The sequence below is a fragment of the Mustela nigripes genome, chromosome 16 (assembly GCF_022355385.1).
Source record: "Mustela nigripes isolate SB6536 chromosome 16, MUSNIG.SB6536, whole genome shotgun sequence".
In the NCBI taxonomy this organism is placed as follows: Eukaryota; Metazoa; Chordata; class Mammalia; order Carnivora; family Mustelidae; genus Mustela; species Mustela nigripes.
This window is the reverse complement of record NC_081572.1, coordinates 16,154,434-16,182,229: the sequence shown is the minus strand read 5'-3', so window position 1 is coordinate 16,182,229 and position 27,796 is coordinate 16,154,434. Positions and strand designations below refer to the sequence as shown.

At 46.3% G+C, this 27,796-nt stretch overlaps 1 protein-coding gene across 1 annotated transcript in view; it reads left to right on the top strand.

Moving 5' to 3' along the window:
* ITGB3 (integrin subunit beta 3) overlaps positions 1-25,349 on the top strand; it is a 51,675-nt gene extending 26,326 nt beyond the window's left edge. The window contains exons 6-15 of the mRNA XM_059380810.1: positions 45-206; positions 2,043-2,138; positions 2,627-2,716; positions 3,661-3,800; positions 5,019-5,443; positions 9,590-9,812; positions 10,711-10,811; positions 12,942-13,061; positions 18,546-18,712; positions 20,626-25,349. Coding sequence (XP_059236793.1) covers positions 45-206; positions 2,043-2,138; positions 2,627-2,716; positions 3,661-3,800; positions 5,019-5,443; positions 9,590-9,812; positions 10,711-10,811; positions 12,942-13,061; positions 18,546-18,712; positions 20,626-20,691 — 1,590 coding nt within the window. The 3' untranslated portion in view covers positions 20,692-25,349. The remainder of the gene's footprint in view (positions 1-44; positions 207-2,042; positions 2,139-2,626; positions 2,717-3,660; positions 3,801-5,018; positions 5,444-9,589; positions 9,813-10,710; positions 10,812-12,941; positions 13,062-18,545; positions 18,713-20,625) is intronic.
* The last annotated feature ends 2,447 nt before the right edge of the window (positions 25,350-27,796 follow it).

Below are 27,796 nucleotides of genomic sequence, written 5' to 3'. Positions count from 1 at the left end.
TTTTTTTTTTTTTTTTTTTTTTTTTTTTTTTTTTTTTTTAACAGGAGAAGATTGGCTGGAGGAATGATGCATCCCACTTGCTGGTGTTTACCACTGATGCCAAGACCCATATAGCATTGGATGGAAGGCTGGCAGGCATTGTCCAGCCCAACGATGGGGAGTGTCACATTGGCAGTGACAACCACTACTCTGCCTCCACTACCATGGTGAGATTCTTGGTACCACCTGTGGTCCCAATTCACTGTGGTCAGGTCTGCCCTAACCCAGGCAGAGCCTTTGTGTGACTATGAAAATGGCAGCCCTTCCCCGGGGCAGGGCGTGGGCCTTGTTTCAGGCTATCCTCCCACTGCCTCCCACAGCAACTGGACATCCTCATCCAGGGGACAGATGGCACAGCCATTGTAAGTGGTCCTGGCTGGGGTCACTGCTGCCACCACCTCCACTGCCTCCAGCACCACCAGCAGCATCATGGCATCCAGAATGGACCCGAAGGCAGGCCTTCCTATCTTCTGTGTACAGATCATCCTTTTCTTGGAATACTATGCTCACTTGGGGTTGTTAGCAGAAGACTGAGGAAAAAGAGACGCAGATCATCAAAAGAATGGAGATCTTTTCCCGTGGGGAAAGGTTGAGGGGGACCGAGTCACTTAGCTTGGAACAAAGAAGTTTAGCTGATACCTGAGAAGGCTTCTGAAAGGTTATTTTCTATGGCCTTAGAGGGTCAAATAAGAGGGAGGGAGTTTAATTGCCCTAAACCGTCAAGAAATGTAAGACCTTCAGAGTACTGATACCCTGTGTATCTGGGGGTAGGTGTGAATTCTTCATCTCTTAAAGACAATATAGCAGCTCTTTGTCTAGGTGGCTTCATGATACACCTGTTTAAAGGGAGGGGTCTGAGCTGGATGATCCTGCAAGGCCTAGGGAATCCCAGAGACATGTTCATGATTCACCAGCATCCCGTTGTGACTTGAGTTCCTTGGTGTCAGCCATGTCCAAGTCGGGCACTGCCAGGCATTGGATGAGTCAGTAGTAAGCATTGACACCTACTCTAGGCATGGCAGCTTCCCAGGGGCTGAAGGAGATAAAGGGACAATGGAAGGTCCCCCACTTTGTGGTTTAGTTGAGGAGATGTGCTACCAAGAATACAAGACGCGTGATTAGTGCTAAAGGAGTAGCACCATCTATAAGGGCTTTAGAGATTCAGAGGAGGAAAGCTCATCGTGACCTGGGATGGCCAAGGAAGGCCTCCCAGAGAAGGCGGGACCTGAGCTGGGTCCTAAGGAAGGAGAAGAACTACCAAAAAGAAGACCACTCCATGGGGAACAAAGAGTGGGCTGCCTCAGGGGTAAGTGCTAGAGGGACAGACGTGAATGCTGATTGGCAAGGAAGGCTGAGACCACCATGAGGAAGCACACACACCAGGCCGAGGCACTTGAAGTGGCTACAGAACGAGGAAACTTCACAATGAAGCCTGACACATGTACGATGGAGAGCGAGGGGTAGGAAGACTCCAAGTTCCGCTTTGCTGCTCCCTCCTCACTTCCTGCCCCTCACCCACCCCTCTCCTCTGGTCCCCAGCATCACCTTGTGATGCCATGCTTTGGATCTTGGCTTTGTTTTGCAGTTGTATGTACCTGTCGTCCTCACCAGACCAGGAGCTCCCTGGAGGCAGAGACTATAATATATCTGTCATTCAATAAACGTTTGTTAAATGAGTTGATGGAAAACAAAATGAGGCCTGACAATACCTGGCTCATGGAACCTGCTTCTTGGTGTGAACACCCTGAAGTCTAGCGGCAAGAAAGAGATGCTTGGTTTTGACACCACCAGCCTCTGCCTCTTCATCTGTCCCTGGGGTTCACAGCTGGGTTTGTGTTGCTCCTTTCTCCCTTGGTTCACAGTGATCTTGGGGTGGAAATGTTTAAGCACCACCACTGTGTGGGCCACGGCCCAAATCAGCCAAGGTCTAAAGTGTAGGATCCAGGGATGTATGTGAATAGAGGTGAATTCTTAACCGACCTCCATGTCCTCCCTTCTTCCAGGATTATCCCTCTCTGGGGCTGATGACCGAGAAGCTATCCCAGAAAAACATCAATTTGATCTTTGCAGTAACTGCCAATGTAGTCAATCTCTACCAGGTGACTATGCCCCCAGGGCTGCCCAGAGCGTGGCTTGTGATGATGGGTAGAGCTGTGTTGGGGACCCAGCATGCCCTACCATGAGCCCTTGTCCCCAGCCAGGAAAGACCCTCCTCCAGCTTATTCCCAGGAGCTAGTGATTCCTTCTTATTGCTTCTCTCCCCCAACTTTGAACCTAGCAGAACAGGTGTGCTGGTGTTTGCAGAACCAGAGGGGAGTCATTTAGTGGGTGTAAGGGGTATGAGAAGTTCCTTGTTTTTATTTTCTTATTTATTAAAATTAATTAATTAATTAATTAATAAAATTTTATATATTTTATTTTATTTTATTCAGGGCTGAAAAACTGCTAGATTTATTACTGGCAGTAACAAGTAAAATAACCCTTTGTTCCCTCAATCTTCATTTCAAGACCCTCAGTCTGATTTGGGGAGGCCTTTGGAAACCACCCTCTTCATTCAGTCAGCCTTGCACATCCTTTGTCTTCCTAGAACTACAGCGAGCTCATCCCAGGGACCACAGTGGGGATTCTGTCTACCGACTCCAGCAATGTCCTTCAGCTCATTGTTGATGCTTATGGCGTAAGTGTCTTGCGTATGGAATAGGCCTGCTAGGAGTCTACCTCGCTTGGCATGACCCAGGAGGGTTCAGATTTGGGAGTCCTGGATGCTAGCCCACCATGCAGCCTTCCTGGCCTTCCTCTTATCTATCTTTCTTTCTTTCTTTTTTTTTTTTTTTAAAAAAAAAAGATTTTATTTATTTATTTGACAGAGAGAGAGATCACAAGTAGGCAGAGAGGCAGGCAGAGAGAGGAAGGGAAGCAGGCTCTCTGCTGAGCAGAGAACCCGACACGGGGCTCGATCCCAGAACCCTGGGATCATGACCTGAGCCAAAGGCAGAGGCTTTAACCCATTGAGCCACCCAGGAGCCTCATTGGTCTTATTTTTCTAGAGGCTCACGGCTGGCCGGCCCTGGGAGGAATGCGGCCTCCTGAGAGAGAAATGGCTCTGAAAGAAATGCCAAGAAGTGTTAGGGGTGAGGCGTGAAGAGCTTAGAGGAAGTGGATGGGAAGGAGAGGGTGAGGCGGGTGGTGAGGCAGGAGCAGAGTCCTGAAATCGGAGGAAGGACGGGGTGAGGGACGAGGCTCCAACAGCAAGGAGGAGAGGAAGCTGAGCCCTGGGGAAGGTGAGGTTGGTTTAAAAATTTGGTAAAAATGGCCACTCTCCAAGGGGACCAGTACTGGCACTCCCTTTTAGCACATCCTTGAGGCTTGCAGGAGGGTGGAACTGATTTAGATTTTACCGAGAGTCACCCAGGTACCAGTGCAGAGAGAGAGAAACAGGTCTTGGGCAGGAAATGTAGTAAGAAACACGTTCCTAGGGATGCTCTCCTCTGGCAGCTTCCAGGCGGGCCCCAGCATCTGGTACTGCCAGGGTGAGTCCGGGGCCCCCAACAGAATTTGTTTGGGATGGAATTCGTTCCTCTCGGCTCATCTCCTTACCTTCTTTTGCTCCTTCCTGCTTAGAAAATCCGCTCTAAAGTAGAGTTGGAAGTGCGTGACCTCCCTGAGGAGTTGTCTCTGTCCTTCAACGCCACCTGTCTCAACAACGAGGTCATCCCAGGCCTCAAGTCTTGTGTCGGACTCAAGATTGGAGACACGGTGAGGTGGGCTGAGGTGGGCTGAGCTGGGCAAGGCCTGTACCCCCCGAGCATCTGTGGGCATCCCTCCCCTTCCTTCCTGGCACCTTCTTCCTGAAGGTCATGAGAGGTTAGATATTGTGGAATGGCCAGCCTTTTCCTTTGAGGCTCCTCTTGTCTAAACTTCTCTGTTAGGTAACCTTCGCCATCAGGATTTTTAAAAAATGTGCATTTACATGATCTCTGTTTGCATATGCATAGTTGTTTGCAAATGAAAATATTTCTTGCATTCAGCCCCAACCAGTCTCCAACCTCCCCGAAGGTAATGTCTTTCTTCCCTCTACAATGTGAGATGGCAGAGTCATCTATTAAGTATTGACTGTGCACTGACTTCATGCCAGGCATCATTCTAGCTGCTGGAGATTCAACAGCAAACGGAACCAGCAAAAAAGACCAAACACCCGCTCTCATAGGCTTACAGAATGCAAATGTTCTTTCTGTTCCTCCAGTCCCTCTGTGGCCTCTGGGGCTTTCTTTCCCAAGTGGTTGGTTCTCTTCTGCTTCTGCCTAAAGGGGAGGGGCTGGTGAAGAGGGAGGGAAGCGGAAAAGGGGGGTAGCTGTTATATCTAGACCATTTATATTTACAGCATGTATATACCCATCTCTATCCACCTGTCCGTATGTCTGCCTATCTATATTCTAGAACAGGTGCACATACCCTATGCATGAAATATTGGCCAGAAAGGTATATGACAGAACAAGTGATGAAATGTTCTATGGAAATTAAACCTGTGGTTGGTCACTGTGTGGTATTGTGTGGTGCAAAATATGCTTTGTGTGTCTTGCTACAAAGACATATGACATTGTGTACTCAGTTCAGCTGGCTTAGTTGGCCAGAGCAGAAGGTTTATAAGATCACACGTTCTGTTCTGCACGAGCTGGCTTATTTCATATGTGGAATTAAAAAACCCCAGCATAGCCCATGCCTATAAATTACGTCTGTGCACCCAGCCAGATATAACTGGACCACTGTCCCCAGGCTCTCCTTTTTGCTTTGCAGACCTGGGTCATGGGGAGGCTGAAGAACTCCAAGTTGCTGGGGGTCAGCGCCCACCCCCCCCCCCCAAGTTTGGTATTCCCGGGTGGGGCAGGACAGCACAGGACCCAGCTTCTTTCCCTCTGGGACTGGAGTGTTAACAGGGTCCTCCCGAGTCTGACTGCGGTCCTACTCTCCTCCCAGGTGAGCTTCAGCATTGAGGCCAAGGTGCGTGGCTGTCCCCAGGAGAAGGAGAAGTCCTTCACCATCAAGCCTGTGGGCTTCAAAGACAGCCTCACGGTCCAGGTCACCTTCGACTGTGACTGTGCATGCCAGGCCCACGCCGAGCCTTCCAGCCCCCACTGCAACAATGGCAACGGGACCTTTGAGTGCGGGGTGTGCCTCTGCGGGCCCGGCTGGCTGGGGTCCCAGTGCGAGTGCTCGGAAGAGGACTACCGGCCCTCCCAGCAGGACGAGTGCAGCCCCCAGGAGGGCCAGCCCGCCTGCAGCCAGCGCGGCGAATGCCTGTGTGGCCAGTGCGTCTGCCACAGCAGTGACTTCGGCAAGATCACGGGCAAGTACTGCGAGTGTGATGACTTCTCCTGCGTCCGCTACAAGGGGGAGATGTGCTCAGGTGAGTAGAACTACCCGCGTTCCCGTCCCCATGCACACTCGCTCATCTGTGGCCTCTGGAAACTTTAGACCCAAGGCCCGGCAGGCAGAGCCGAGTGGATGGTGTGGATGGTGTCCCACTCCCACGGCAGAAAACAGAAGGAGGTTCTCTTTAATCCCTCTCAGCCCCCCAAGTCCTTGCTCCTGGGGTGCACACAGAGGCAGAAGTGAGCTTGGGCTCCGAGGGACTTCCCTCCTAGAATGGCACGGGGCAGGGTGGAGAAGCTCGAAGGTGAAGACAGTTTTCTTCTTTTCTCTCATCTGCCCTTCTGCTAATACTTTAAGTCACTGGTTCCTCCTAATCATTTCAAGTTAGGGACCAACCCCTTTTTTAGGTTAAAAAAAAAAAATCACTGACTGACGGTAATTAGATTTTTAGTAGCTACAGGTTTGGAAAATATATATCAGAATATCTAGTAAATTTGGGAATATTTCTTTTATGTGAATTTGTCTTTTCATTATAAGATTTGGAAAATAGTTAAAAAAAAAAAAAGGCAAGGCAATGGAGCCCATTTAAGGAGCCCATACACTTGGAACAGTGGCAGGAAAATTGTAAGTTCTGTTGGTCTGTTGGCACTATTTTGTTATCACTCTTGGCACTTTGTCCCAGATTTGTGCTGTCAAATATAGTAGCCACATGTGGCTATTTAAATTTAAATTTAAATTCACTTAGTGGAATTATAATGTAAGCAAAAGTTAAATAAATTTAAATTAAGAGAAAAAATGAAAATGTTGGGTCCTCTTTTGCTCAGGAACCATGTGCGGCTAGTGGCCGGCATGCTGGACAGGACATAAATGGGCAAAAGCACCTGCCATTGAGAGGTCCAGCCTGCTGGTGGAGAATTATGATGCTGAGTCCTCTTCCCTGAAGGATTCTGAGGTTTTGTCCTTCTCATGACAAAAATTCAGTAAAATTTGGAGCCCCATTGGAAATCTCAAGCTGTTTTTTCCTTGCCCCAAAGACCACTCCAAGGATGCTTTCCCAGCTAGAAGAAATCCAGCTAATATGATTAAGTCTTTATCTGCAGACATGCTGACTCTTAGCAGCAGACAAGCAGACAGGCAGCTCTGAGTAGCGATAGATTTTTGCTGGGCTCTGATGGCTGAGGCTTGATCCCTCTTGTGACAGAAAGATGGGAGACATTTGCAAACTGGTTGGGATTGGTTTTTGGGTGTATGGTGTGGCCTATCCACAGAGATTGTAATTGGCTTCTATGGTGATCTAAGCTATGACTCAGATCGGCTTCCTTTGCATTGGGGCTTAACGAGCTGAGCTCATCCACTCAAATATTCACTCTAACATCAGTCTTTTAAAAGTTTGATCAGAAAGGTAAATCTGTGTCATTCTAAAGCATGCCCATGTAACAGAAAAATGGCTTATTTTTTTTTAATCTGCAACATTATTTCCTTTGCTCATGCCAACAAAATCTGAGAGAGAGATTGGAGAAATGAATCAAGGAGATTAGGGGAGAGAGAGAGAGATCAGGTATACACAGACACACACACACCAACAGCAGTTTGAATTGGGGATGAGGCAGGAATTTCGGCTCATTTAAATGTTTAATAGTACTTCCATCGTATTCAGAGTGCCAAGGGGAATGGGCAAGTTTGATGTGGGAGACTACAGACCGCCCCTTGGGGGGTACCAGGGACAGAAGGAGGTCTATACCTCCTCCGTGCCACCTCCTCATGGATTCTGGTCTTTTGTGACACCACGTGGGAGGGATCCCGTCCAGAGTGCATTTCCGTCGGCTGCTGGCCACCCTGAAGCCATAAAACAAAGCTGCCCGGGTCAGCAGCCTGCTTCCTGCCTCCTACCGGTGCAAGAACAACTTGTCCCGGGTGTGCTCCAGCCTAGTTCATGGGGAAACCCCAGTCAGCTACTGTAGTCTCCAAAATGACTCCCTCCCTGGCTTTCAGCCAGAGTGTTGTGTGCCCACTGGTTTTGGGTCTAGACCCCGTGGTGCCACTGTTACACTCTCCAGTGACAGATACTCAGGGACACACACTTACTGAACACCTGTTCTGTGCCAGGCACTGAGTCCAAATGGGTGAACAGGGGTCGTGCATGATTCCTGACCTCTCAGCTTATACACTGGTTCACCATTGTCTCTCCCCAGAGCTGCTGGCCTGTGGTCTGTTCTTTGCTGTAGGGATGGCGTGCCGCGACTTAGCTTTTTCCCCAGTCTCTGACCTCCCCTCTCCCCACTTCCCACCAGGCTATGACCTTTATGGTTACATGTTATGAACACCCTGCCTCAGACAATAGGGAGTGCATCCTTGTCCTCAAGGGACCCTCCACCTGCCACGTCCACGAGCATAGATTGATGGGGCGCCCTTGAGCCGGGCTCTGTGCTGTAGTGTTGTGGGATCGAGAGGCACGGATAAGACAGTTTTGCCCTGAATTAACTTACCTACGGACAACTCACAGCATGAGGCAGAACCTGCCAGAAGTGAGGTGTCCTGGGGGAATAGTTAGTTATAGGAGTCCAATGCAGAGAGACTCACTGTAGGCAGTGGAAGCCTGGGTGGCTTCATGGAGGAAGGAGAATGTCAAACAAAGTGCTGGCTCATAAAGCAGGGGAGTGGAGCTAGGCATCTGCCCAGAAGGTTCAGCTGTTTAGGGAAAGTGGGTGTGTTCCCCAGGACCTGAAATGCCTGCGCCTCCCTGTCCCCTCCCCTGCTGCTTTCTTTCCTATTTCCCTCCTCTTTCTAATACTTTCTCTTCACTCCTCACCCCCCTCTTCTGACTTCTCTGTGAACCTAGGCTCAGCCACCCTTTTGCTGGCGGGGTGCCCGTCCTGTGACATTACCACACTGTGGCTTCCTTCTAAGGGCTGACCCTGCCAGAGCTTGGGATCGGCCTGCTGGCTCTAGCCTGCAGCTTGATGCCCAGCCTCATGCCCCTCTGGCCTGGCAGTCCGTCTCTCAAAGATCACTTTGTTTGGCCGCACAAAGGAAACACTATGGAGTTTCTGAGGCAGCCAAGGCCTCTGAGTGCTGCCAGTCCCCTGTAGTGTCGGCCTTTCCCTGTCCAGGAGCTGTCACTGAAAGCTGGGTGTAGTGGACAGTGTGGGGGCCCCCCGCTTGCCCGGCTGTCACTGGGGGGGCAGAAGGCACCAGCGAGCAGGCTGTTTGAGCCTGCCTAGGCACCTCCCTCTCCTCTACCGCCTTGGGGCTCTTTTGCTCCTATCAGTGGCCTGGTTTTCAGACCAAGGGAGGTTACTTCCCCCTTGCTCCCTGCCTTTCCTCTGATTAACAATCAGATTTTTATTATTCATCCCCTTCTTCCTGATTCAGAATCCTTGAGAATGAGTCATCTTTTCTTCCGAGTTTGGGCGCCAAGTTTTCAAGCCTTGTTAAGTGATTAGGGGGGTGTAGCTCTGAGAGGTAACATCTGCATTTAGCCAACCTAACCCCCACCCCACGCCCCTCGCTCCCATTCCCCACTCCTGCAGCACTGTGAGCGCATCTTTTCCACACTACGATAACACAGCACAAACAAGGCACACGCTGGTGAACGTTACGTCTGTTTCCCAGGAATTTAACTGGGACATAAGCTCTAGGGGTCTTAGGGACCTTGCCTGTCCTGTTCACTGACAAACCTCCAGTGCCCAGCCGGAGCTCAAGAAATATTTGTTGAGTAAATAAAACATTAACTGCCTGCCTCCTCTGTTTTAGATGTCATGCTAATCTCTCCTGATGGACAAATTGATATGTCCTGTCCTATCGTGGAGCTCACAGTCTAGAAAGAAAAACGGATAGGCAAGCAAATGGGCTCATCATAAGGGTTAAAATAAAGGTCCATGTAAGTGCCAGGAGAGCACAGGGCAGGCAGTTGATTCGGCCTGGGGAGGATCAAAGGAAAACCTAGAAGGCCCTGAGTCCTCCTCAACACCCATCACGGGCACGTATGTGATGAGCAGCTAATGGATTACTGAGCACTAATGATCTCCTCTATGTTGGCTAGCTGAACATAAAAATGAAAATAAAAATAAAAATGAAAAAATAAAAAGGAAGGCGGTGAAATCGTAGCAGGAGGAGGGGGGATGGTGGGGATCCTCACCTACTGTCCCCCTGCCCCCGCCCCCCCATTGTGTGCTTCCAGGCCACGGCCAGTGCAGCTGTGGGGACTGCCTGTGTGACTCGGACTGGACCGGCTACTACTGCAACTGCACCACGCGCACAGACACCTGCATGTCCAGCAACGGGCTGCTGTGCAGCGGCCGGGGCAAGTGTGAGTGCGGCAGCTGCGTGTGCATCCAGCCGGGCTCCTACGGGGACACCTGCGAGAAGTGCCCCACCTGCCCTGACGCCTGCACCTTTAAGAAGTGAGTGGGCCTGGAAGTGAGTTGGAGAGAGCTGGGGGCTGGAAAGAGCAGGAGGGCCCCCCAGGCTAGAATCCACCCCCACCAGCCAACTCCAGGGTCTGTCTCTTACTCACTAAACCTTTAGAAGAGGAATCTGCTGCAGCTAAGAGGCTTGCTTTCCTCTTTCCACTGGAAAGTTTGGGCAATGTTGGAGGGACAGCCAACTGGGCAGGGGTCAAAGAAATACCCTCAGGGACTCCAGGCAGAGAAACCTGCTCTCTGGGGTGGCATCCTGAAACCCTGAGTTGGGAGGAAGTCTAAACCAGGGAGTTTCCAGGGAATGTCCCAGTGCTGATATTCTGACGCTGTGGGAGATGTGGGACTGCAGTTATGAAGGACAAACATGGGAGAAGGTCACGGGTACGCACATCACTCATCTGGAGGTCGGGGGTGCTCCTGCCATTTCTCTTGCCGGTTTAAGCAGGCCTGGACTCGTGGGTATGCAACCTGTGCATCTGTACCCTGTGCTTAGAAGGGCCCCACACTTGGTTTACTGTTTTGCTGGCCCTGTGTTGTAATTCTTAGTCATTTTTGAACAAGGGACCTAATATTTCCCTTTGCGCTGGGCTCCCAGATTACATGAGCTATTCTGTTTTTAAGGCTCCCCAAACTGGATAGGCTTCACTTCCTATCGTACTCTCAGATGGACCATGAAGGAGTTTAATGAGGGTGCTGGGGCCCTCTGCCTGCCAGGCCTCCTACCCCGAACTCCAGACTTGATCCTCTGGGCCCCCGGGATTGTAGTCCAGGTGTTTGTTTTCTGAGGTGGAGCAGCTTTCTAGTGTATGGAGGTCTGAGTCAGACTGAAACCTTACAGTTTGTTCCTCCCTTGTCTTAATCTCTGTGTCCTCTCTTTTAGGGAGTGTGTGGAGTGTAAGAAGTTTGACCGAGGAGCCCTCCATGAGGACAACACCTGCAGCCGGTACTGTCGTGATGAGATCGAGTCTGTGAAGGAGCTTAGTAAGTTCAGCATGTCTCAGAGTTGTACACACACACACACACATATGCACACACGTGCCCACGCACACACACACACAGCTTCTAAAATTGTGAGTGAATCCCCAAATCTGTCCAACTCTCATCAGTAACACGGGAGAGTAACTCCCGCCTCAAAGGCATGTTGTGTGGGTCTGATGCATGCTAGGCACTCCCTAAAAACTGTCTTCCCTGAGTTCTCCTCCACTCTACTAGTTGGTTCCACAGTCCCTCCCCGATCTGCTTTCCAGCACCCACAGACTCAGTAAGATCCTACAAGTAACCTTGAAAGTATGCCTGATTTCAGGCAGCCCTAACTCTGCTTTGCATCTCATTTTACAGATGAAGAAACTGAGGCCAGAGTGACAGGCATCATTTTAGGAAGCTTATAAGCATTTATAGAGTTTACTTAACTAAGAGTGTTAAACAGTAGCCAACCATACCACTTTGCTGTTTTGGAGAGAAAACCTTCACCTTTATAGATTTTAGCTAAACTCACTATGCTAGAGCCCTTCCTGGAATAAGGCAGATAAAAAATTCAGTGGGGAGCAAAACTTTTGCTTGCAGTTATTCTGGTTTTTACTTTACCTTGACTTAAAAGGCGATCATCTTTGCTGCTGTCAGCACGTCTGATATGATTATCTGGATCAGGGAGATGGTAATCTCTTGAGATAGCCATCTCTCACGAAGGCAGGAAACATGTTTTTTAGTGAGAGCCCCAGTAAGATACAACCAGTCACTCAACTTCTGGCTGGGGGTGTTATAGAAAAGGGTCAGATCTCTGGACCCTATGGCTAATATCAGAGGTGGGGCTGGGAGTAAGGGTAGTAATTTGGGGATTGAGTTTGAAGAGTCGGCTTTTCCTCTGGAGGAGATTGGATGTATGCTATGATTAACTTGGGAGTTGGGGAGACTGCTGAGAGAGATGTGAAGGCTTTTTATTACCTAGACCAGATGGATATCACAGGGTAGCTGATAAGTATTTCTCTTGCCCCTTCCCTCCATGCCATGATAATCATAACAATGAAGGCTTGTTTATGTGGAATTGTATAACTTAGAAAAGTTATGAAAGTGTCCTTCCGTACCCATCATCTTATCCTTTTCTCTACAACCCAGTAAAGAACAACTGTAGGACTGTTGCTATCCTCCTTTGGCAGATGAGGAAATGGAATCTCAGGAAAGTTACATAACCTGCCTGAACAAGTTAAGCTTAGAACTAAATCTGGAAATCCTCATCCTTTCCATTGTACTCTTATACCACTGGTTTTCGGAAGGCTTGTTGAGTTCCAGGCTATAGGATGTGCTCTGAGACTCAAGTTCTAGTTCTGCTCCACCATACATTTATGGCGTGACTTTGGGACATTTGCTTAACCTCATCACGTGTCAGTTTTACCTGTCTGGCTTCATCACTGGAGGATATAGTGGAGCTGATGGAGGGATACCTATAGTTTCCCTGTCAGAATAAGAGGGTTCAGAATCAGAAGGGATGAAACCTACAAATTGTGAAGGGAATCAGAGAAGAGGGGATGGCTCTGGAGAGGAACACTAGATCAGAAGTAGAAGTGGAAGAAATATAAGGGCTGAGTCAATTAATTGTTAAGAATCCTTGGGCAAGCAGAGAAGGGAAAGGGAGGGACAGGAACACCCACTGTGTGTTCAGTACTGTTCACTTTATGCCACTGGGTTCTTTACCAGCCTTGGCAAGGTGGGGTATCATTTTCCTTTTATAGATGAGGGAAGAGAGAGCCAAGGAGTTCAAGTAATTTCCCCAACATTATACAGCTAGCAGGTGGGAGAGCAAGGCTTTGAATCAGACCACGGAATATGTTATGTCATGTCTGTTCCAGAATAATGAATAAGAACCAAAAAGAGGTCATGAGGGACAAAATACAGAAGTGAGGAACAAAAATACAGAAGTGAGGAACAAAATATAGAAGTGAGGGTCATCTAGAGGTAACTGCCAGGCCATCTCAAATCTAGACATCCTGCCTAATGTAAGGCATAGGGTTTCCTATTGCATACTTTCTCAGAAATCCCATAACTGCAGCTTGGGGATGGCCCCGTCTTCCACAAATTGAGTCATTTTTCATTCTCCCATCTTTTTCTCTTTCTCAGAGGATACTGGCAAGGATGCAGTGAATTGTACATACAAGAATGAGGATGACTGTGTCGTCAGATTCCAGTACTACGAAGACTCAAGTGGAAAATCCATTCTCTATGTGGTAGAAGAGCCAGGTGAGTGAACCCTCAGGGCCATGGTAGGCAATAATTTCTACCCATCACTCTTCTTACACAGAACAACCAGGGTTAAGACTGACCTTACAAGTGGTAAGTTAGGGCCTGTCGTTGGGCTATGGGTGATATTTAAATACATATATTAGTGAGAAAGCAACTTTGCTAATTGAGGAGATAGAAAAGTAAAAATGTGGGTAAGGACAGGAAGAAGGTAGGGGGTGCCTGGGTAGCTCAGTTGGCTAAACGTTGGACTTAATTTTGGCTCCGGTCACGACCTCAGGGTCATGGGATTGAGCCCGCACTGGGTTCTATGCTCAGCGGGGAGTCTGTTTGAGATTCTCTCTCTCCCTCATCCTCTGCCCTTCCACCCACTCGTGCTCTCTCTCTCTCTAAAATAAATAAATAAAACCTTTTGGAAAAAAGAGGTAGATATGGACCCCATGAAGGGACAAAATATATCATGGCAGTTTTCAAGGTGACAATGTTAAGAAGTAAGGAATTTATTTTTTTTCTTTATTTACTTGACACAGAGAGAGATCACAAGTAGGTAGAGAGACAGGCAGAGAGAGAGGGGGAAGCAGGGCTCCCTGCTGAGCAGAGAGCCTGATGCGGGGCTCCATCCCAGAACCCTGAGATCATGACCTGAGCCGAAGGCAGAGGCTTAACCCACTGAGCCACCCAGCGCCCCAGAAGTATGGAATTTAAAGTCTAGGACTGTTCAGCACCTGCTCTACTAAAAGCTCGGTGGCTGCCCAGGGCAAGCAGCTTGGTGCTTCAAGGGAAGGCCTGATATTTAAGGTATTGACCGTGATACATGGTGCTATATTTGAGGCAACAACCCAAGGTGTCCTGAACACTGAAGAGCTAGTGCTTCCTCTCAAGGCCCTCTGGAAGCAGGAGGAACTCATCTGTCATACGCACAGACCAACCACAGGCTTGTCCCCATCCAGTCACGGTAGATTTGTTGCTTCCCTTCACCTCCTCTGTCTCCTTCCTTTCGCTTAACAGACTAAGCTGTGAATCATTAGAAAATATTTTCGAGTACTTATTATATATCAGCCAGTGGACTACTTATTATATATCAGCCAGTGGACTTGGGGCTGCGCATATCACAATAAGAAGATGTGGCACTCACAGGCTGGGGAAGAGGGACACGTAAATCGATACAGACCCTGTTGAGGGACAAGGGCTATGGTATGGCAGAGGGTAGACAGGAACTTATGGGAGTGAAGGAACAATGTCTGAAGGCAGAGACTAAATCAGTCAGTTGCTTGACATTCTTAACAGCTGGTGCAATTTCTTCAGATCTTCCTTCAGACCAGGGTGCAGCAAACTCTTTCTGCAAAGGGCCAGATGTTAAATATCTCAGGCTTTGCGGACCATGGGGTCTCTGCCATGACTCCTCTGCCATTGTAACAGCAAAGGAGCATATATTTAATGCACAAGCCCAAGCATATTTACAAAAACAGATGGCAAGCCACATTTTGTTCCCAGACCATAGTTTGCTGGTCCCTGCTTTAGAAAAGTGGGTCTCAAACTTTTGTATGTTCCCCCTTGTTAAAAAAAACAAAAACAAAAACAAAAAAACCCCAAGTCCTGAGCCCTGTCCTACTTCCATGAGCCTCTGTGTTCCTGATTAGTGTTCCCAGCAATTGTGATACACCCCAGTATTTGAGTGCCTCTGTTTTGGACACATCACTTCTCCTAATGAGCCTTTAGACCTCCTGCAGCACCTGTGTTGCTGCTTCGGTTGGGTGTTCCTCTTCCATTCTCAGAGCAACTGTGCTTCCCTTAGAAGGGCCTTCATCACAGCATTAAATTGCTTTCTTTCATCCCCCATCTCCCTCTGTAGATCACAAGCTACATGAGCACAGGGACTGTCTGTCTCATCTATTGTTATATCCATACTAGGCTCAGTCATCTACAGAAACTGCAGATGATAGCAAGTATCAAGTATCAAGATGATATCAAGTATCGAGATAGTTGATAAGTGTGTGTGTGTGTTTTTTTTAAAGATTTTATTTATTTATTTGACAGAGAGAAATCACAAGTAGACGGAGAGGCAGGCAGAGAGAGAGAGAGGGAAGCAGGCTTCCTGCTGAGCAGAGAGCCCAGTGCGGGACTCAATCCCAGGACCCTGAGATCATGACCTGAGCCGAAGGCAGCGGCTTAACCCACTGAGCCACCCAGGTGCCCCGATAAGTGGTTTTTGAATAAATTCATAGGACTGAATATGCCCAGGAGACAGGCAGGCTTATATCCATCTTGATACCTGCTAGGAGTATTTTGGCGTCTTGGAGAAGCAAGGGGCTGAAAGTGGAAAGAAGCTCTGCTACATCTGTATAAGCCAGCGTGTTGCTGGTCCCATGGGTAGAGGAAAGCATGGTGCCCCCAACCTGTGATACTGTTCACCAGCCTTTCCCAGGGCTCTCACTTTTAGAAGGGAGAAGGAAGGTAAAGAAAGGGTCTGGCCTTCATTTTGTTTACTGACTCAAGGGAAAGCTGACATGGGAAGGGGAAAGGGAAGAGTATGGGTGTATATCTGGGGGAGTGGATGTGGGTTATTTGGCCATGCCCCCCCTCTACACTTTCCCATCCACTTGTGTTAACACTTTTCATGGATTTTTCTATACCCACCCTATCTGCACCTTTTTCCTTCCTCATTTCAGAAGGGTGGTGTGTTCTTGCTTTGGGGTTTAACATTACTTTCCTACAACAGTCTTTGCTGATGCTTCTGCTGTATCACTTACCAAAATCTTTTGGCTTGGTGTTCTTGGACCAGAACCCATTACCTGGAGTTGTGGGGAACAAAGATGGTGATAACCTGAGCTGGTACAAATAAGCCCTGAGGGGGTAATTTTTCTGATGGAGACCCTTCAGAAATGGGATCCCAGACCTACATTTCCTATCTTGTTGCCCCTGAATTCCAAGTTATGCCTCTCCTCTCCCCTCCCTGCTCTGATGATTTTTAGGGGCTCTGCCTTCAAGCAGAATGTAGCACTTGAGGTCCTGGAGTACAGAAGGAGATTATTCTCATTCTCTTCCCTAACTCATGCCCTTGGAGATGCTCTCCCTGAAGGGCTGGGCCACTTCAGGGCAGTAGAGACAGCACTGCCAAAGGGCTTGGCATTGGCTGGGTGGGGTTCGGCCTGCATGGAGTGGGATCCCCTGAGCTGAGTCCTCATCACTCCCAGATAGGGTTTCCTGGCAAATACAGTATATCCCATGCAATATGTAGTGCATACTCAGGCTGAGAAGCTATTCATTGTTTATCTGAAATTCACATTTAATTGGACTTCCTATACTTCTGTGAAATCTGTTAGTCTTGCCCAGTCTTTCTTGACCTCAGGTCCCCACATGGTTCCTCATCGCTGTGGCTAAGGGAGCTGTCTAGAGATCATTTGATCTTGGCTTCTGTGGCTAGGAAACTTACCATCCACTCCTTTCAGGATAAATGCTTAACAGATGTTTTTCCCTGAAGATCTCTCTCTCTCTCCCTCTCTCTCTTTTTAAAAAAGATTTTATTTATTTATTTGATGGACAGAGATCACAAGTAGGCAGAGAGGCAGGCCGGGGGTGGGGGGGAGGGTTGGTGGTGGCAGGAAGTATGCTCCCCGCTGAGCAAGAGCCTGATTCAGGGCTCAATTCCAGGGCTCTGAGATCATGACCTGAGCTGAAGGCAGAGGCTTAACCCACTGAGCCACCCAGGCGCCCCTCCCTGAAGGTCTCTTCACATTCTACCTGTCCTGCCCGTACTGATATGCAGAATTGAAGAGATATTACTTGGAGCTTTGAGGGTCAGCCCTGTCTTCCAGAGAATTCACAATTGTTTTTCCCAGAAGAACTGGGACCCTTCATTCCTGGGAATTCAGACACTGGAACCTCAGAGCCACTCTCCAGATGTTCCTTTAATTATAGACAGGTTATAATTTGGTGGCTTGGGAAATAGCCAGCTTGGGTTTGTGTTGGTGGTTGTTTTGGGGTCGTGTGTGGTGAGCACAGTGTATATGTTTAGAGAAGAAGGTGGGAGACAGTGTGGAAAGTGGGTGTGACATCCTCTCCAGACCCATCAATACGCATATATCCAAACACCTAATTACATAACACCTGAGAAGTCACTGGAGTGAGGTCACCCATCAGACACCTGTGGTTTATGGGAAACAGAGCTCTGTGGGGCATATTCAACTTGGCCCTCAGAAGGGTGACGCACCTCTGTCCTTGTTGGTTGTTGACTGGGTTTGAACAGGAAGTCAGCTCTCAATAGGGTTAGGATTTTAGATGATGAAATAATTTGGGAAGGAGCCCAAAATATTCTCTTGGTTGGCAGGCTTCCTGGTCTTTAAGTGTTCTAACAAGGTCATTAGGTTCCCAGCCCTCAGGGATGTATGTATCTGAATCAGGGTAACACAGATGTCTACAGAAGCTAGGTAAATAACTTAGTGAAATCAATCAGATATAACAAGAAGGCCAGTAATAACGGTAGCTGGTATTTATTGAGCACGAGTCTGTGCCAGGAAGTCTTCTGAGTTCTTGAAATATATTTAACTTAATTATTCTTCATAAGTTTTAGAGTTCAGTGCTATTACTTTCTCCATTTTAAACATGGAGAAATAGGAAACAGACACCCAGAAAGGTTAAATAATTTATCAAAGGTCACATAGCAAAGTAAGTGGTAAGCCAGGATTCGAACCCAGGCAGTCTAGCTCCAGAGTGCAAGGTAGCATGGCCTCAATGACAAGTTACATGTTGCTTCTCTTTAGTGGAGAAAAGAGGGTGGTGAGAATTCTGGCAAACTATAAAATGTGTCCCATCTACAGGGGACAGCTTCTCCTCACATCTCACCAGGGATACCCTGTGGGTTCAGAGTTTTCAGACCTTTTTATTAGTGATTTTACTTATTTTTATGACAGAGAGACATAGCAAGAGAGGGAACACAAGCACAGGGAGAAGGAGTGGGAGAAACAGGCTTCCAGCTGAGCAGGGAGCCAGATACAGGCTCGATCCCAGGACCCTGGGATCACGACCTGAGCTGAAGGCAGACATCTAACAACTGAGCCACTCAGGGGCCCTGAGTTTTTTTTTTTTTTTTTTTTTTTTAAAGAGAAGAAGAATTTGAAATTTCAGGGGAAGAATCTCCTGATTATTCAATGTTGCCAATAAAAATAAAAAAATTTTTTATTAAGTTTTTATTTTAATGCCTGTGTAGTGAACATAAAATCAGATTTTTAATAAACACTTAGGTCAAATTCTGCCATGGGTGACCTGCTTATGACCTCTAATTTAAACCACTCGGGACAGATTATTGCTGTCTTAAAGGTCAGCACCTCTTCCTTTAAAAAAATTAGTTGATGTGTTTTGTAAGTCTTGTTTCCTTTAGAGAACTTTCTAGTAATTTCTTACTTGGTCAAGAAGATCTATTCCTAGCCAGTTCAAGTGACTCCTGCTATATTCATAACCTCTTTACTCTGTGCTCTCTCCTGACAGAGTGTCCCAAGGGTCCTGACATCCTGGTCGTCCTGCTTTCAGTGATGGGGGCCATTTTGCTCATCGGCCTTGCTACTCTGCTCATATGGAAGCTTCTCATCACCATCCATGACCGGAAGGAGTTTGCTAAATTTGAGGAAGAGCGAGCCAGAGCAAAATGGGACACAGTAAGAGCCTGGGCTGGGCGTGTTCTCAAGTCATGGGTTTGAGAGGCTCGGGTGGAAGCTGTAGGTGCATAAGGGGGCCAGGTTCAGCTAGCCTGTGATTTCCCAGTTAGCCTCTGTTCTGCAAATTGGGAGATGGTCCCATTATCCTTATTCTTCCTGGAAACCACCAATTCTCTCCCTATCCATGCGTGACAACGGGCCACATTAATGAGTACTGACTGAACCCAGGTAGGGCCCAGCTCTGCTGTGGTCACTGATGGAATGAAAAGAAGACTCCTTCTCCAATTGAGGAGGATAGGACAAACTTGAGAATCCTACACTGAGAACATGTAATACATTATATACTGATGAAGTCCAAAGCATGAAACACAAACAGTGAAAAAAAAAAAAAGAAAAGAAACAGCTAACTTTTGCTGAGGATTCACCATATGCCAGGAACTATTCTAAATGACTTTTAGGTGTTAACTTCTTCCATACCTACAACAGCCCTAGATAGGAGGCAGCATTGTTATTCCCATTTTATAGGTAAGGAAACTAAGCACAGGAAGCTTAAGCGGCTTGCCCAATTGGGGGAGGGAATTAAGTTATGATGGGAATTACTTTTTGGACCAACCTCTTAAAAAATATCCTTGGGGCATCTGGGTGGCTTAGTCAGTTAGACACCTGCCTTTGGCTCAGGTCACGATCCCAGGGTCCTGGGGTCGAGTCCCTCACCTGACTCCCTGCTCAGGAGTCAGGGACTCCTGTTCCCTCTCCCTCTGCTACTCCGTCTACTTGTGCATGCTCTCTCTCTCTCTGTCAAAAAAAAAAAAAAAAAATCTTTAAAAAATTTCCTCCCTGCAGTTTATCCTGATAGAATTAAACGATACAAGCATCTACTGAAAACGTTCTGTTTGCCTAATTTTACTGTGTTCTTCTTTGGCTCATCTTTCACATTTTAACTTTTTTCTGGACCTCTCAAATGGCTGTTTGACTCCATGTATGTCCAGGGGGAAGCTGAAAGCTTGGTCTCATTTGCTGGTGACTTCAGGCCTTTGTACCCAAGGGTCCCAAGAAACTTCTGATGTTTCTGGTAGTATAGTACAGAAATCTGGAAGCTCTGAGGCATGTGAGAATGTGTTGTAGTTCTTGAAATGACTCAGAAAGACCACGAGATCTAATGGGATTTGTCACTTTTTGTTAGAAAAAATTTTGCTGGGGGAGGTGTTTGAGTGGCTCAGTAGGTTAGGCCTGTGACTCTTGGTTTGGCTGGAGTCATGATCTCAGGGTTGTGGGATCGAGCCCTATACTGGGCTCTGTGCTCAACACAGTGTCTGCTTGAGATGCTCTCCCTCTGCCCCCCAACCCAAATAAGTGAATAAATATTAAAAAAAAAAAAAAGAAGAAGAAAAGACCTTGGGAAACCCAGAGAGGGTTTATTTTTTCCTGCTAACATGACAATTTGTGGGTAGGGCTTGGAGGGAGGAGATGAGAACAAATTAAAATTATTTTGAGCCAAAGCTGGCCTCTCAGTTTAAGCTACCACCTGTTACCTTTCCCATCTCTGCTCACGTCCCCCAGCACAGTCACAAGGAAGGAAAAGTGGGGAGAAGGGCAAAAGAGAGAGTTCAGGAGAGAGGCAAGAAATGATACTGACAAGAAGTGATCCTGAAATGTTTGCTGATCCCCAAAAAGTAATGGGCAAGATTCAGCCCCTTAGAAATAGCAGGAGGATGACGTTCTATCTTCTCTCTACTCTTATTTCCTCTCCACTCCCATCTTAAGAGCGAATATGGGGTACAAGGAACATTCAGTGGTTTGTTTATGGTATATTCCAGCGAAGGGTGTCTTGGGTAGACTTTCCAGACAAAACGTAATTCTTGTGGGTAGGGGGGAGAGCTGAGGAATTCACTGCTGCTCTGTTCTCTCCGCAGGCCAACAACCCACTGTACAAAGAGGCCACATCCACCTTCACCAACATCACCTACCGGGGCACTTAATGACAAGGAGTCATCCTCAGATCACTATCAGGCTGTCCCAGAACTGTGGACATCTCTGCCGTCATGTTTACAGGGAACAATATCTTTGGGGCGGGATGGAGGACTGGGTGTGGGGTGGGTCAGAAGAACGTCAGTCAGTGGAGGCGTGGGACTCTGTGCATGTGTTACGTGTGAGTGTGCTGCGTGTGGGGGAGTGTGTAATTTAAAACTTGTGGTGTGTCCCAGGTAAGCGGAGCGCCTCAGCCTTCATCCACAGAATGCCTCCTTCAGGGATTCTTCCTGCTTAACCTGAGGGTGACTGACACAGCTGAGCAGGTGTTCTACATGACCTCAGTGAGAAGCCAGCTTTCCTCTTCAGGCCATTTTTTCCTGAGGAGGAGGGCAGAGCTGAGCCTCTCATTCCAGAGGAAGGGGTCTTGACTCCACTCTGAGTTCATGGTTCCTGGGCCTGACGCTCAGCAGCTCTGACAGCAACTGCTTGGCTCGGAAGCCTTGTTGTGTCATCCGGACCTTTATCTCCTTTCCCTTCCCTCAGGCTGAAGGAGAAATTGAGCGCAAGCTGAACCCTCAGAGTTGCCTGTGCCTTTTGCCATCACCTCAATCCAGTATGGTTCTCTCATGAGGGGAGTTCTTGCCAGCAGTTCTATGGGGAGTGAGGATGGTAGGGCCACTCAGGGGTCATGCATGGCCTGGATGAATGTGCCAGGGTCCCCCAGTTCATCATCATCACCCTTCAGATGGGTCTCATAGGCAGCTCCGCCCTGGAAGTTCCTTTAGAAGAAGTGTATCACCCTTAGAACAGCATCACTTCTCTACCTTCGACTTCCACACTCTCACTGCTATAGACATTTGTTACTTACTGGGGATTTCTTTCATGATCAAACACTTTTCCTTGGGAGGGGGGCAGTGCTGTGATTGGAGCCAGAGGTCTGGCCCCTCCCTTCAGGCCCTCTGTCCCTCCTCGAAGACACCTCTACACAACCGACCTGGTGCTTCTGTGTGCTGCGTCCATCCATGTGGCTGATTGCGTTTATCTACCTCTTGGCTGTCCTTGGGGGAAGGAATTGTTCCCATGGGTCTCTGAGTCTGCTGAGCACAAGTTCCACGTTTGACATGCTGGGCCAGTTGTATCAGCATGTGTGGCCTGTCCTCCTGTGGGCTGGGCAACCTCATTTTAGCTCAGCCTTTAATCTGAGAGGCCACAAGTGCAATTTTGTTTTATTTTTCTCATTGGGTCACCTGAAATCATGATGAGGCTTGCTTAATCTAAAGGAATACGTATAGAACCACACTTGCATTGTATCTGTAATTTTATTTGGTGGTGAGGAAGGAGAGTGTTTAAAAAAAAAAAAAAAAACAACCTACACAGACTTGGCCTGGATACAGGCCCTCCCACTTGGCATCATTCATAGGAAGTTGCTGCCCTGTTGATGGTCTGTAAGGGCTCTCTCATCCTGGAAGCTTGTGGGGTTGGGCCCGTGGGCATGCTGGGCCTTCTCTGAGGAGGTGGGATACAGGCTCTTCTTTTTTTCCTCGCCAAAGCTGTTGCTCCACTGGTGTTCACCTTAGTCTAACATTAACAACCACCCTTATGCCCATTCATCAAGAAAAAGGGAAGGCCCTATAGACAGTGGTCTGATGATCAGAAAATCTAAGTCCTAGCCTCAGTGTTGCATCTAAGGAATCTTTAACCTTAATTAAGGCGAGCCTCTTTCTTCTCCCTGGGGCTCAGTTTTCTAGTTGGAAGAATGATAGGCCCAAACCAGCCACTCTAGAAGGTCTCTTTCAGTATTGATATTTGAAGCTGCTGGGACTTCCTGTGGCATTAAGCATACAGCCAAGATTCTGTGAGATGTTGTTATTGTGTGTTGTTTTAGTTGGGAGATCTGAGAGACCTGGCTCTGGCAAGAGCAGATGTCATTCCACAACACCTTTCTTAATGAAAGAGCCTCATTCCAGCCTCTTTTAGAACCCCTTCCCCAACATTTGTTAGCAGTTCCATCTCCTAATGTGGCACTTAAGCTCCACTTAGGTCACTTTGCACACATTTGCATCCACATATGGAGAAGAGGCATCCATAAGAAGTAGTTAATATAAGTCTTCTGTATCCATGGGTTAACACTGAGAATAAGCTTTTGGAATTAGGAATGGGGCAAATGACTGAGCCTTGTCTTACCGGTGAATCACCCTTTACTGAAGGAGATGGTAGTGCAGTAGAGAGTTGGATCCAAGAAGTTTCAAACCTAACTATACCTTTTGGCTACTGAGACAAGTGTCCATTGGAGTAGTAGTTGGTATGAAGAAGTTAGATCAAAGGAGGAAGAACCCATATTTAAAAGGTTATAACAACAACAACAACTGGTGGGTCTCTTGTCTGAGCTCCTGGAACAAGGTTTCTGGGCCTTTGTATGTGGGGAGAACCTGTCCATGAGATAGCAAAGTGCAGTGAGTTCTGGCCTCATGTGGGGTGAACACCTAAATAGTATTTTGGCATCAGCACAGCTCCAAAAGGTTATTTGTGCTCAGCTCCTCTAGAGATAATTGTTTAATCTCAGGGTTCGTGGACAATAATGGGAAGCTTTGAACATTCCTGACAAGTTGTCACATAAAGAGTCAGTTCTTTACTCTCAGATTTTCTTAGGCCATCCACAACTTCAAGATTCTTCTCTTTCTTAAGCATTCTTGGTTGAAATGACTTAAGTGCCTTCCTGACTTCCCAACCACCCCTTCTGCTTGAGTTGTGCAACAGTGAATTAAATGTGCTTTCCAAAATGAATGGACCTAAGCCTGCCCTGTTCTTCCTGTGTTGTTCTTTCTGTTTTCTTTGGGTTGAAAAGAGTAAGTGTCATCGCCCCCAAAATGATTATTTTAGAACAAGCATGTTTCTAAATGTAACCAAAAGATGATTGCTACAGGAACTGAAGTTCACTCCAGAACCCAGAGTTTTTCTTTAAACTTTAATAACATTTTCAAAGCAAGTAGGTTATCACTATTCTAAGAGTTATAGTTGTTTTGCTTTTTAATTGGGGATTTTTTTGGAACATGTACTTCAGTAGAACAGATTGTCAGTTTAGCCCAGGTTTTGTTTGCAGGAGGCATACATTAGTACAAGAAAAGCTTAATGGCAATTACTTATAGGATCATTTAAATGCCCAAATTTATTTCAGGATTTGGAGTTCAGAGTGTGGTCTAGGACCAGTGGCCTTCTGTATCATGTGGAAGTTGTTAGTAATGAAAATGCACAGGCCACACCCCAGAACCACTAACTCAGAAAATGGGTTATTTTCTGAGTGGGGCTCAGCATTCTATGTCAAAATGGGCTCAGCCCTATGTCAAAATGGGTTATTTTCTGAGTGGGGCTCAGCATTCTTTTTCAGTAAGTCTTCCTGGTGTTCCTATTGCATATTCTAGTTTAAGAACTACTGACATAAAGAGTCACATACCTATCCTTCTGGTTTAATACGTTTGCAGTAAATCAGCTCAGTTACTAAAAATTATGAACATATGAAAATTATGAACATATGAACTATGAACATAGTTTAGCTGGTAGGTTAAGAAAACCTGATATTTACCCACACATAGCTTTGATCCATTTTCCAAGTTAAGTGATCAAAGGCTTCTTAGGTTCACTCTCAGCCACTAATGTCCATGAAAAACTAAAAGAAGTAATAGCTCAAAAATCACAGGGGGAAAACTCCAACTAATAAGATCCTTGGCAGGCATCTAAGAAGACCTTTTGTTCACAGGTGATGGGATCAATATCTTCATTATTTGCATTATCATTCTATAGGATAAGACTTTAGAATTTGTAACTTCACTTTGTTTTTTAAAATGTATTGCGCCTCCACAGTGTGGGATTGAATTACTCTACAGAACACTCCTAATCTTTGCCTCTGAGTCTTGCATTCCTCACATAATGTACATTTTTAAAAACACATTACACTGCGTGACATCATCAAAAGATTACGTGAACATAGACTGAGTCCTTTTATGGTGAAATTTTGTAAGATTGACTATGTTTTATTTATGTCATGGCAACGGATGACTGAATGTCTGGATGAAAATGGAGGACTTTGTGTGAAAATGAAATGAAAAGCTCTATGTCAAATCAATTAGTAATCCCCCAACTCTTGGTCTCTGTAGTCTGGACTCTATAGTAGCAGCCATCTAATGACCACTGGGACCAATTACAAGCAGATCGCCTTAGAAATTACAGTACACTCATTTTTCACACTGGTGTAAGGAAACAATAACACATGCTTTGCAAGGAAGCCATTTAATACTTGTTGAAAATAATTTCTATTTGGTTTTGTAATATATTTATGGATATACATATTTTTAATTTTTTGTAGTTTGACTAAAGCATACAAAGAGGTAGTGTTACATGCTTGTAATTGGAGTTAACTATATTGTTTGGTTTCCATTTAAAAGTCTTATTTTATGTTTTAATTTGAATTCAATTAATTGACAGATAATGTATTATTGGTTTCAGGGTACAGGTCTGTGATTTATCAGTCTTATATAATACCCAGTGCTCATTATATCACATGCCCTCCTTAATGCTTATCACCCAGTTACCCCATCTCCCCATGCCCCTTCCCTCCAACAACCCTCAGTTTATTTCCAATGATTAAGAATGTCTTATGGTTTGTCGCCTTCTCTGGTTTCATCTTGTTTATTTTTTTCCCCTCTCTTCCTCTGTGAGCCTCTGGGGATTAACTATATTGTTAAATAAAGCCCACTTAATGTGGCTACCCAAGAATGGTTAGTATTTGGAAAAAAAAAAAAAAAAAGAGCTGTCAGGAACATGATTGTGTTCCTTGCAGCTGCTATCATAGTGAAGTCTCCCCAACTACTTGCATAGAGGAAACAATTTCCATCAACTGTGTATTTTCTGACAATGCATCAAAACATGCTCACAGAATGTAAGTATCTAGAAAGCAACATTTAGGAAATTTAAGAGCCTTTAGGCAAAATCTCCACAGTAAATTATTCCTTATTGGTGTCCCTGAAAAGAACTTTGTAAGAAAGAAAATTTCATCATTCATTGTGGTTTATATAATGTATTAGTTGGGTTTTCCTGTCCTGTGACTCATACACAATTGGCATGATTCTTTGGAGAGAGCAGAGTGCTGGGTGTGTAAATAGCATTTGGTGACCAATGAAAATACTTTTTTAAGAAAAAGGACATACGCTAAACTTTGCTTTTCCCGACCCTTATAATCACCCATTGTGACAGAGGTTGCTAATTGTGCCCCCCATCTGTTTTCCCCTTCTCACATAATATTAGAACTCCTAGGGGCAACTGGGCGGCTCAGTCGTTAAGCGGCTGCCTTCGACTCAGGTCATGATCCCAGGGTCCTGGGGTCGAGCCCCACATCAGCCTCCCTACTTGGCAGGAAGCCTGCTTCTCTCTTTCCCACTCCCCCTGCTTGTGTTCCCTCTCTCACTGTATCTCTCTCTGTCAAATAAATAAATAAAAATCTTTAAAAAAATAATTTAAAAAAATCCTAATTTTCAGTCAGACACATGGCTGCCAGAATAAATCCTGTTTCTTAGCTTCCCTTGCAGCTAGATGTGCCACGTCCATCTCAAAGAAGTGAGATGTAAATGAAAGAGGTGCATGCAACTTCCAGTAAATGCCACTTAAGGGAGGGAGCATGCTTTTCTTCTCCTCTTACTTCTTCAGGAAGGTTGGAATGTAGATAATAGCTAGAATTTAAGCAGACATCATGGATCAGGATGTGACCTAAGGGATTGTAGTAGTTATCTAGTGTTACGTAACAAATTACCCCATAATCTAGCATCTTTGTGGCATGTCAGCTAGCTTCTCCCTATGTGAGTAATCCAAGAGAGAGCAAAGAGGAAGCTGCAATGTCTTTTATGGCTTAGTTTTTTATTTTTATTTTTTAAGATTTATTTATTTGGCGGTGGGGAAAGGGCCAGGGGAAGAGGGAAAGAGAGACTTAAGCAGACTTTGTGTGGACCACAGAGCCTGACAATGGGGCTTGATCTCATGACCCTGAGATCACAACCTGAGCTGAAACTAAGAGTCAGATATCTAACCAACTCTACTACCCAGACACCCCTATGACTTAGTTTTTTGTTTTTGAAGATTTATTTATTTACTTGAGGAAAAGAGAGAGGGTGAGCATGAGCAGGGGAGGGGCAGAGGGAGAGGGAGAATCTCAAATTCCCCACTGAGCATGGAGCAAGATGCAGGGCTTGGTTGGTCTTAAGACCCTGAGATCATGACATGAGCTGAAATCAAGAGTCAGACACCCAACCAACTGAGCCACCCAGGCAACCCTGTGACTTAGTTTTGTGTCATATTTCCACTTCTGCCCTACTTTATTCATTCTAAGTAGTCCACACGTCCAGCCCACATTCAAGAAGAGTGGACTAGTGCCATCTTTTGAAGAGACTGTAGTCTATTTATAGACTTTTTATAAACTATTTATAGACTTATAATAGACTTATAAAAGTCTATTTATAGACTTCTGTCGTGGGGCCGACAAAGCTTCTTGGATATAGTTCCTTATATTCAGTCACTCTCATTTGAAGTCTTATAGAAAAAAGCTATATGCTTCCTTCCTAAAACAACGAATGTGAAAGATAGGGTAACTGCTATAGTCAATCCTGTTCCAACAGGCAGAAAACAGGAGGTTCACAGAAGTCCCTGATCCATAGCAATTTGGAAATTCACAGGTTTATAGCTCCACATTCAAGACCTGGGAAGAATTCTCCATGGATTTTGGTTCCACCCTCTAGGCTCTTGGATTTACCCCCTAAGTCATCTTTTTTCCATTAAAGGTAGCATGCATTTACATCTAAGTTTTCTCTGGCTGCTTTCTGCTAATAGAACTAGAGGGCCCAAAGTCCTCTTTTCTTTTTGCACCTGGACTCTTTCAGCCCAAGCTGGCAGTGTGTCTGACAACAGTCTAAAAAACTGTGAATCTCCTATGAATATTTTTGCGTTTTGGTCTGTGAGACAAGAGCCCAATCCATAAATATCTTTGAGCTGCATCTTTTTGTACCTTGGGCTTCTGCAGAAGGACAAAAGTCTTACGCTTCTTGGAAGCTATATTATTTGAATGAGAGGCTC